The sequence below is a fragment of the Biomphalaria glabrata genome, chromosome 2 (genome assembly GCF_947242115.1).
Source record: "Biomphalaria glabrata chromosome 2, xgBioGlab47.1, whole genome shotgun sequence".
NCBI lineage: Eukaryota > Metazoa > Mollusca > Gastropoda > Planorbidae > Biomphalaria > Biomphalaria glabrata.
In genome coordinates, this window is record NC_074712.1 from 15,826,304 (window position 1) to 15,837,688 (window position 11,385).

At 37.0% G+C, this 11,385-nt stretch overlaps 1 protein-coding gene across 2 annotated transcripts; it reads right to left on the reverse strand.

The window, feature by feature from the left end:
- Nucleotides 1-326: 326 nt before the first annotated feature.
- On the reverse strand, nucleotides 327-8,303 carry LOC106050614 (retinol dehydrogenase 16-like). Of its 2 annotated transcripts, none has more exons than XM_056019354.1 (6): nucleotides 8,212-8,303; nucleotides 6,733-6,898; nucleotides 6,033-6,208; nucleotides 4,280-4,538; nucleotides 1,716-1,873; nucleotides 327-739 (listed from the first exon to the last, which is right to left on the reverse strand). In XM_056019354.1, exons 2-6 carry the CDS (start codon nucleotides 6,816-6,818, stop codon nucleotides 513-515), a joined length of 906 nt encoding a protein of 301 aa, XP_055875329.1. In that variant the 5' UTR covers nucleotides 6,819-6,898; nucleotides 8,212-8,303; the 3' UTR covers nucleotides 327-512. The 2 variants fall into 2 exon arrangements, with proteins under 2 accessions (XP_055875329.1, XP_055875328.1); XM_056019353.1 differs by having other exon boundaries at nucleotides 6,733-6,920.
- Between the last annotated feature and the right edge of the window lie 3,082 nt (nucleotides 8,304-11,385).

The window sequence follows — 11,385 nt, forward strand, 5'->3', positions numbered from 1 at the left end:
ACTCCTGTTTCGTCCACTTGATCAGCTCGCTGTTTGAGGATTTGATGACTTAGATTAGTGTAGTGTATCAGAACACACAACTAGAGCTTCTGACATGCTTAGGTTTGATAGGAGAGACAGATTCAAGTGCATTACTTCAGACGCTGTTATTAGTGTTATAGAAACTTACAATGAACTAACAATGACATCACGAGAACATAATGCCACCCTTCCCATCATTCAGTACAAACACAGCGACATCCCGACTCGGAAGTATCATTACGGTAAGCTCTAAATCAACTACTAACACCGTAAATGAGCTAGAATAATAATAATAACACTTATAATAATAAATGTATATAGTTATTGTTTAATTGTATTTGTATATATTGTGTACTTCGTGTATAATGTTAGTAAGTAAATAAATCACCTGTTCTATCTCGGCATGTTAAAAGCTTTGCTGTCAGTTACTAAAAGGAGGCTTTGTGTCTTTGCTTAAGTAACTGATTGGGTTCCAGAGTAACTGATAAGACTTAGTTTTGGTAACCTGAGGCAATGCCGGTCGCAATGTTTGAATGCGTATAGCTACATTCAGGTAAGGCGTATATCCAGTCTGGTATCCAGGTAGGCAAGTAGGTCAAAGGTAAGTGGACAAGCCAAGCATCATAACCTATCACGTATCTTGTATTGGGAAATGTTGACGTCAGAGCATGCGTACACGCACTCAAAACAGGCATAAAAGAAGAGTTCCTGGCCACGTCTGCAAAGGAAAAACAAGCAAACAGTTTTTTTTTATAGATCCCTTTAAAAAAACAAATAATGCTTATCTGAGGGGAAGAACTCCGCATTTACACTTATATCTCTCAATAATATAATGTAGAAGTTATCTCCCTCATTCGATATCAAACAAAATAGTTAATGACCAATATTAATTGACTAATTGATTTTTTTTATTGATTCGTGTTTTGTTAGGTACAATAAATAATTGTGTAAAGTTTCCACATGATCCGAGATTGGAATCAGGAGTAATAACATGTACACATTTTTTACCAGACAGAGTGAGTTAACAGAAAAATGACAATGAGCTTCGCCAAAAGTGAATACATTTGTGAGTTGTGAAGGGAAAAAATATGTAGTTTTCGAAAAACAGAAATGTGAAATACTGATTAAGTAGTTCTAAAACTATTAACTGTGAAGCCCCACTCCCCAGACACACTGTGTGTGTGCTGCAAAGATGCTTGTTAAGCCTTCTACGTTTTACGTATTCCCAGCGTAATTTCCTGTATTCTGAGCTTCAGAAATGTATTCTCCAGGCGTCTACAAAACTGTTTCTTGCAGAAGGAAGAACGCGGGTGAAGATAAACTCAGTTAATAAGGATCCGAACTAAAATGTGAGAGACATTCGGGGCAGTAGCCCATGCTCGTTTGAAATGGATTGATCTTCTTAAGATCTTAAACCAGACATCATGTAGCGGGCCCGATTTGTTCACGCAAAAGACGTCAACCGAATAAGTGAGAAAAAAGACCGCCATTGTTCTCCCTTGTCGCGCAGCTTGAGAAACGCTGGATTAGTGCAAGGAACACACGAAGTGATGCCTAAGTATTTAAATGAAAATACGTTTCCACACAATCATCGAAGTGATGTACTCAGTACCTGAAGAAACATACAAATACACACACACATTGAAATAGTCAAATTTGAAACATGCAGACTGAAGAATTGATGTACTCAGTACCTGAAGCAGTTAAATTAGATGTTTCCAGTAAGTCGTCAATGGAGCGGTCTTGTAGGTCATTTCCACTATCGGGTCTGATGGCGTCCATGAACAAAGTGTCCCGGAAACTGCCTGGTTCAATTATGCAGACCTTGACCTTTAGCTTGCACATTTCACGTCTGAAAAAAAATGTGTAGGGAAATATGCAGATGTATTACCTAATCAATGTTAACATAGTTTAGTTATTTAGCGACGTACCATAGAAGACGCATATTGAACGGGACTAGTGACGTTTGGGATATGTTGGGTTAGAGACCGGAAAATCAGTTAGCGATATAATCCTCTAGGGTAACGACGTGTTTAGTGACAGAGACTTTTACTGTGACCTTTTCTTAGAATAAATACATGGTACATTGTTCTTCAGCGTTGACTACATCTCTTTACTAGTTAAAACCGATGTGTTTGTTTGGTCTGGATTGTTGATCAACTACACGGAATACACCCGAACAATAATACCCAAACGCTTGCAGAGTAATTGGTTGAAATTCAACAGTCATCCATAGTTGACCTCAAGACAGCCTGAACAAGCAACATCACAGTGTCGACACTTTCATATTTGAAAAGAATAAAACGAAGATAACAATGACAGTTTCTATGAAAACTCATAAATATCCCAAGGATCTACTGTTCCGCATCACCACCTGTTTCTATGGCAAACATTTCAGGAGGATGTTGTGTGACCCTCAATGGCCGACATCCTTTATTGTAATAAAACCTATATCAACTCTGTCTGTCAAGTATATTTTTGTACACGTTATTTCTCCCACACCCAGAATCGGATCAAGTTGCAATTGTGCACATGACATAACCAATAATCAATTTTAATAATTTACCTATTAGTTAATTAATTATTGATAATTAATTATTTAGTTTGGTATCGAACAAGGGAAAGAAATTGTACGGGACAGATTTGGCGGTGTAAGTTGAATTACTCCCCTTTATACTTTGTGTAGATAGCTATGAAATCTTCTATATTCATAAGCACTTTGCTGGTACAGTGTATTGTCTAGAGAAGGCTTCAGTTCCAACACAAGGCTAACAACTTTTTTTTATAAACTAAATTGTAAAAGCTATCACAGTAACTTTCACCTATATACCCTCCTCTTTCTGCTCTTCCCCAACTGGTACAGACTTGAGATTGGACCATAGCGCAGTGAGAACGCTTAAAGCATGAAATTGCGCTAAACAAAAAAAACAATTGAAACGTCTGTAATTTATAAGATAAGTTGAGCCTTCTGCATGGGATGTCTCTAAATGCAGACATGGTGTATTTTTACAAGACTTATTCCTGTTTTATTTTCACTTGTTTGAAATAGTCATAAAATGGCTAAAATATTAAAATTTATTGGTGTTTGGACGGAGCCGATTCGCTGAATTTAAGACTAAGACTAAGATTGCTTTATTGAACCTTATAGACATTCGTTTCTTTTCTCAAATAAAAACAAAACAACGAGTTTCGTTTAAAAAAAGTAAAACGTTGAATGTTTTTAAAACGCGACTTTTCCCACAATCCTTTGATCCGCCAGTATTTCTAGGAAAACATTTCAAGAAAACACAAATAAAAAGACTGAACAGACGCCGAATAGAGCCGTAGCAAAAGAATATTCACATTTGACTGCATATTCACCAAAAATAAAAATCAACTTATAGACTCCTCAGGAGTAGAAATAATACACGGGATTTCAATTCAAGCTGCGTTTGCTCAAAGATACTTCCTCCCATGGCTTGATTTATTTACAGGCAACATAACCCATAATTTGGGGCCCCCACTTTCTTGGGAGCCTCAAAAAAGTGTCAGTGATATTTTACAATTATTTTGAAGAAGGTGTGAATAAAAAATGACGTAATGTGGATTATAAAATGGGCGTTGCCAGTGGGGGGGTTGGGGTGGATTTTTATGTGGCTCTATTTCTCAAGTAGCTTAGAGTCCTATCAAGTCTATCAAGTCTAGATAAGGTCCTGCTTCCCCCCTCCACCTACACACACCTTTCCCAACAGGTCCTATTGCAATGGAATAGGCTAGTTCATGTTATCGTTTTGTCAGAAGCTAAATCTGATGGCCAAAAGTCCAAAGTTTACCAAGATATTTGTTTTGGTTTGAAAAAATGGCATAATTTCTCTTTATGAAAACAAAAAAGAAGAAATCATGAAAAGATTGAAAACACACAATTGACACACAATATAACATAGTTTTATTCAGTAATAACGTCACAAAAGTAGACCTAACATGAAGCTTCAAACTAATTCGCTGAACAGACTAATTAGTGGACCCCGATATAAGCTTGAATAGATTTTCAAACCGAAATGTATCAATGTGGAAATAACATGAGAACTTTTCATGGCTAATTAACTCCCTTTACATATGCACCATACTGTCTAGAGACTCGAATCTTCAAGAATGCGATATGTAAACTTCCTGCTTACACGTCGCTTGAGACCTTGAAGAGCAAACCACGTGACAAGAGATTGGACCATATTGCACTGAGCATGCTTTAGCAGCGATATACAAGAACAATTCAAAATACCTTAAAATGTCTGAGTAAGCTTCAACTCCAAACTTGGAAACTGTATAAGGAGCTAAGCCGATGGCCAGCCGGCCAAACATGTCTGACATGTTCACCACCCGCCCTTTTTCTTTTCTGATGTAGGGCAGAAATTGGCGGGTCACCTCGATCATTCCTAGAAGGTTGACCTCCAGAACTCGGACGTAATCGTCTTTGATGCAGGACTCACTCTGGCCAGTGTTGCCTAGAATTCCAGCATTGTTGACCAGACCCCAGAGCCCTGTGATCATGTTAATTGAGAGTCACTGATATATCGAGAAATGAGGTCAGAGTTCGTGTGTTTAATATGGAGGGTTATGGACAATCGATACGCTTTGGAACGTTTGAAATAATCTTTAAAAAGAAAATTTAACAAAATAATGGGGTAACTGTAAATTATAAAACGACCGGAAAAAGGGTAAAATAAAAAAATATTAGCTGTGATTTGGTAATAAAGGGAGAATTCTTTTTGTTTAAAATGTTTTTAAGTAACAAATATAACTTTTTTCTTTACCTGTAGCTAGCGACGACACAATAGAATCGCCGTGAGGGGGGGGGGTGAAGGTCTTAACCCTTTGAGAATCATTGATGTGCGAAAAAAAAAACAGTTTTAAAAAATTGTGTACTGTTATGTTTTTATTTCCAAAAGGGGCAACAGCGATCAAATGGTGCCTAAACCAGTAAGCTTCGGGCCGTAGAGGCTCTTTTGTCTTGGCTGACTATTCCCCCCCCCCCCAATGATAAGGAAAACTCTAAATCAATAACTTTGCTTCTTACAGCTATGCTCAAACATGAGAAAGGCTTCGCGAGTCAACCCTGAGGAAAAAATAGAGGCCGGTGACCCTCAGGCAGCTTGCAATACACAGTGCTACACCCTGGCAGTACCTGCGACGCCGCTGATCCCAAACTGTATAGGATACATGTCGTTCCCTTAAATACATCAGGCTTTTATCTCATTTCTTTTACAGTATGCATTGTCCTTGCACGACTGTTAGCGAACTTGTTAGTCTGTACCACTCTTTTTGTGTGTGCGTTGTTTATGGTTATATCATAGTTACTGTGTACACTTCCTGCCTGTGTTACCAATTTTCTTGCCTGTTTCATTTTTCTTTGATGTGAAACGAATCTACTTCCTGTCTTAACGTGTCAACCAATAACATTACACACCTAAATAAAGTTACTATCATTCTGACTGTTTGACACCAACTATCTTATATCTACGTACCTTTGCTTTATCGCCGCAGCTTACTGAAACACTTAGCATCATTAATCGTTACTTTGATTTCTAGCCGCAGCTTACTGAAACACTTAGCATCATTAATCGTACCTTTGCTTTGTAGCCGCAGCTTACTGAAACACTTAGCATCATTAATCGTACCTTTGATTTTTAGCCGCAGCTTACTGAAACATTTAGCATCATTAATCGTACCTTTGATTTTTAGCCGCAGCTTACTGAAACATTTAGCATCATTAATCGTACCTTTTATATGTAGCCGCAGCTTACAGAAACACTTAGCATCATTAATCGTACCTTTGATTTGTAGCCGCAGCTTACAGAAACACTTAGCATCATTAATCGTACCTTTGATTTGTAGCCGCAGCTTACAGAAACACTTAGCATCATTAATCGTACCTTTGATTTGTAGCCGCAGCTTACAGAAACACTTAGCATCATTAATCGTACCTTTGATTTGTAGCCGCAGCTTACAGAAACACTTAGCATCCTAAAACGTACCTTTGCTGTTTGGGAGCAGCCTGCGAACTGCTTGAACGACTGCTTCGATACGCTTGGTCTTCGTGACGTCAAGGAGGAACGTGGCCACTCGGTTGGAGCAGTTACCGGACAAGAAAATTCTCCCGTCCTCTGTGAGGCATCCGGCAAATACGTGGAAACCCAAATAGTCCAAACGACTTTCTTGGGTAAGAGAGGGACGACATTAAAGCGTTATATTGATGAGGCAACGTTTAAATGCTATATTGATGAGGCAACTTTTAAATGCTATATTGATGAGGCAATTTTTAAATGCTATATTGATGAGGCAAGTGTTATTACAGCATTATATTGATGATTTAACTGTTGTAAGCGTTATATTGATGAGGCAACGTTTAAATGCTATATTGAGGAGGCAACTTTTAAATGCTATATTGATGAGGCAAGTGTTATTTAGCATTATATTGATGAGGAAAGTGTTATTACAGAATTATATTGATGATTTAACTGTTGTAAGCGTTATATTGATGAGGCAAGTGTTTGTTTTAGCATTATATTGATTAATTAACTTTAGTTTTGGCATTATATTGATAGGGCAACTGATTGTTTAATATAAAAAAAAAAGGATGAAAATGATTTTGAGTAATGATTGAATTTTTCGGCGACTGTTTTTACGTGTCAACGTTTCGACTTAAACTCAGAATACCTCAGATGGAATACTTACTGGACTAGACTTTGTCCAAACGCAGAGTCGCAGTCAGTGACCATCACGTATCTGTCGCCGTAGTTTCCAACTTTTAATAAGCGCATAAAGAAGTCAACGATTAGGTATACGAGGATGATGGCCGTCAGTCCGTAGAAGATCGTAGTTATTGGGTCGGCTTGAGGCTCTGTTGGAGTAGGTGATTGACCCTAGGAACATAGTTAGTTTGGCGAAACAAATGTTCTAAGAATCTAGACTAGATTGTGTCTAGATCTGGACTCAAGCACTTTGGATAAGTTTACCAGACGTATCCTCCGTCCGTCAGGAGTGGGCCCAAATTGTGAAAATGGCCGTGTTTTACGCTGTTGTTTACTGCTGTAGTATAGCAGGACACCCTGTTGTATTTTTATCTCTTTGCCATGTATATTTAAAAAAATCCTTTTTTTTTTGTTTTGTTTTTTAATCTAACATTCAATAGTTATTAAGAGAAAAACTAGATATATAAAGGGGGTATTGTCTTTATAGGAAGAGTATTTTTAATTTTTCTTGTTTAAGTTGAGTTTCGTTGTGATGAAACACATCTTAAAATGTATCAAACTAATGCACTTCGGAGCATAGATAAACACATAAACTGAGGTTTAAATAGTTTATAGTTAAACCTAAATAAAAATTTTGATTTAGACCAAAGCACCATAGTTTGTATTTTGTATAGACTAGATTGTGTCTAGATCTGGACTCAAGCACTTTGGATAAGTTTACCAGACGTATCCTCCGTCCGTCAGGAGTGGGCCCAAATTGTGAAAATGGCCGTGTTTTACGCTGTTGTTTACTGCTGTAGTATAGGCCTACAGCTTTCCTTCACATCTTTTTGTTTGAAACACACAAGCTCACACAAACATAGAAATAAATCAATTTGTTTACAACCACCCTTTTATGAACAGGTGTTTCTATAGTATAGGCTCTTCAATGTAAACCCGTTATTTAGGGGTTCTCAAGATCTATAATGTAGTGTATTATTTCGCATCCTCTAATTATAGGCCTACATAATGCTAATATTGAGAATGCGTTTCCTCTGATCAACTCACAGTGGACAAAAGAAACAAATTTAGTCTCTAATGACTCACTCGGGCAATTTTTTTAACGAAATACAGTTCCAAACATTCGATAGCCTATGATTTACTGATCTGTTTCATCAATGACATAGTAAGCCTCATTTTGAAGTCCACTCTATCTTGTTTTTTGTTTTTTTGTCTTCCTTTGAAAGGTTTTGTCCTCTTCTGTGAGAGTAGGTGTCTGGGAGCTCTACTTTCGATCTGCATATTTTGTCTAGACTAGATTATGTCTGTCTAGATTTATCAATATCCTCAAGTCAGTCATGGCAACTTGATTTGGTCTAGTCTAGGCTACTCTGATTGGTAGGAATTGAACAGCTACTTCGAGAAAGATGAGGACTGAATTGGAAAATGTGGAACAAATGAGGTTATAGTTATAACTACTCACCATTTCTCAAGAGAATAAAGATTGTCTTAATTCATGAATTAGATCTACATTCTATGATTCTGTTGACATTTTTGTCAATCAATTTGCGCTCTGAAAACTCATTGACAAACACGCACGGTGCATGAGTGTACAGCGAAATTTCAAATTATATTTTTCTTTAACTTCGAGGCAAAATAGAACCATTGTCTCCGATATACATGTCCTATTTTTGTTTAAAGATTACTTCAGAAGTCCTGAATCGGAACTAACCCAGCTCCACAAATCAATGTGAATGGCCATCTCCCTAATGTTGTTGACCACTTTACCTACTTAGGCAGCACAGTGTCCAACGATGCGTCACTGTCCAGAGAAATAGACAACCGTCTCGCAAAGGCGATCTTAAAGGAGGACGGCGTAACAGAGGTTCCCCTCCTCGCACCCCCGTATCGCTATAAAGATCCAACTCAGGCGAGGCGCTATTTTCCCCTCACTGACATAGAGGAAAGTAGCTGACAGTATATGGCTTCTGAAAGAAACAGTTGGAGAGCTCTAACAAAGGCTACAGGACAAACATTTGAGGCCCAAAGAAAAGCCCTTATTGAAGACAGGCGCAGAAGACTAAAACAATAAAAAGACTGCCCTGGAAAAACGGCTTTGTAAGCACGAGGTGCGGAATAATAAGTAGGTCGCAACTGGCTTTGCAAAGTCCTGTGAGACACTGCAATCACATCCTTTATCTTCGTAATCAAATATATAGCCATTATTTTAATATTAATTCCCATAACAGAATGATGAGTAGTTTAATTCGTAACAATTGCCTATAGTCAATTATTCTACATTGTAAACTGATTTATACACAGTAAAATTAAATAATATGTGATAGCACTATGAATTATAATTGCAGTTATATATTTTTATGCATTACATAGATTTATAACTGTTATCTCAAGTTCTCTGTAAAGATATACATGGAGTCTGCAATCATCTGCGTAGATACTGGGTGTGTTCAATGAATAGTTACATCGTAGATTCTACAAGCGAAATCTTACATTTTTTTTTTTCAAGTATTCATTCATTATTGAGCAAAGAAGTACATGTCCACATTTCTCTCCCTTAGATTTTCCTTTCCTATGACAGGAGATTTTGATACATGGGGGCAGATCCATAAAAATCAAGTTTTCTGGTGTCTCCGGTGCACAGATAAGGAAGTATTGATAAGCGAAGTAATTTAATAAATCGTACAGATTTTATCATTTCTGTGCACTTTTCATCACTGTAAGATCACATTTTAAAACTCTTTGCTTGGTGGCACTAAGTTTTTTATTTACTTATATTTAATTGGCAACAGTGATCTTTCAATTATTTTTTTTAATTATTTATTTATGTAATACAAAATATCTTTCAATTCCCCCTCTTTTTATCCACCTTCGTTTTTCTTTAAGTTCCAGTCTATCAGGAACAAAGTTCTCCATATCGATTTTTATTGCTTAAAGCAGGTGAAAAAGATTTTTACATTCACAGTGTGAACAAAGAGATTACATTTACGATGCTTAACTTTTGGCGTGAGGACCCCCCCCCCCCCCCCAAGAAACTGAAACGTAACGTAGTTTGGCCCGTGTGTGGATATCAAACTTAGTCTGCTGAGAAAGTTAGGCACCTCCTTAATTTAAAAACAAAACAAAACACAATAACGAAAGTTATCAATGGTGATCCAAATTACCTGAAGGCTACGAAATCAAAATACTCTACATTTCGGAATACAGATAACAGCCAACAGGTAGACTCTAGATGTAGATCTATAAATAAACACAAATCTAGTCTCTAGACTCTTGACCAGTGATTCCCAAAGTGGTCTATATAGACCCCCAGGGGTCTACAAAGACTTCCAAGGGTCTACGAAAGTGAAAAAGTAAATTGGGGGTCTATGAGGTGTCCATGGGAGTCTATGACTTTAATTTTCACACCCCATTAATGTAACTATTTCAAACACTAATAAATGATTTGTACCTTAATTATAAATACTTATACCTTTGTTATAAATATTTATACCTTTATTCAAAAGTAAAATAGTTGTATTTAATGTCAATACTAATCTAAATAGTTAATTTTGTCTACATGTAACTAGTGTTTAACAAAAAAGAAATCTTGATTTTACAGTGTTGATTATTTATTTCCTTGTCAAATAAGCGGTTGTCCAAGAGCCTTTTTATGACCATATGAAACCATATACACTGAAGCGTTATTTGAGACGATGCCACCCTGATAAAAAGATAAAAGTGAAAAAAAAAATCGAAAACTCAAAGATTAAGTTCAGAATAGACCCATAAAATCTTTCTTCAACATCATATAGAAAAGATGGTGGTTTGTGAGCGTCTTAGATGATCTCTTTACCTAACGCCAAATACGGAAAAAAACATTATAGATATAACATTGATTTTACCAGCCCCTGAAGTAGTTTTAAAAACTGCTTTACACAAACCTTCATCAGATGTTATGAAACGAATTTCTTTTAGTAACACTACAGTTCAAGGGCACATCGGTGGGATGAGCATTAAAGCTGCAAACTGCCTAATGATCTTCAGCTCCATAGTTTTCCCCAGGGCTGACCCAGGAAACCTTGGGTGTATAGCTGCAAAGTAGCAGAGGTTTGAATTCTATTTTCTTTCGGCTATGTGGGCTGCAAGCCAAGGCTAATGAGTCCCTCCTGCCCGAAGCTTACTGGTTTAGGCGCCAGTAACTCACCTTTGCCCCCTTCTCCTGTTAGTGAAAACAGTTTCGCAGGCCCAATATTTGAGGCAAACATGAAAGATCAAGAAATACACGAGAAACTCTTAGCGAAAACTTTTATGAAACAATATCTGTAGAAACGGATGATGAACATGCAAAAAAAAAAAAACATTTCCAATGTGTATGGTGATTCCATCAATACATTTTAATTGTTATTTTAATTGGTTTAAATTTGAATTATATCTGTAAAAAAAGATAGATCTCTCTAACTTATGATGTAGCTTTACATTATTTTTTAACTCTTTGACTCACTGCAGTTAGAAATTAGTTTAAAAAATTAGTTTATGAATGTGCAAAAATGCAATATAAGTTAAGCAGGGGGTCTACCGAAAACCAGAAAACATGGCAAGGGGTCTACGAGACAAAAAAGTTTGGGAACCACTGCTCTAGACTGTCGCTATGATTGTC

Bases quoted from the DNA above. Each gene is read 5' to 3' on its own strand.
- LOC106050614 (XM_056019353.1), bottom strand. The intron at 1,874-4,279 runs GTATTTTGAATT...ATTTTTTTTCAG, and splicing joins GCTTACTCAGACATTTTAAG to ACGTGAAATGTGCAAGCTAA. The intron at 740-1,715 runs GTACTGAGTACA...TTTCCTTTGCAG, and splicing joins ATCTAATTTAACTGCTTCAG to ACGTGGCCAGGAACTCTTCT.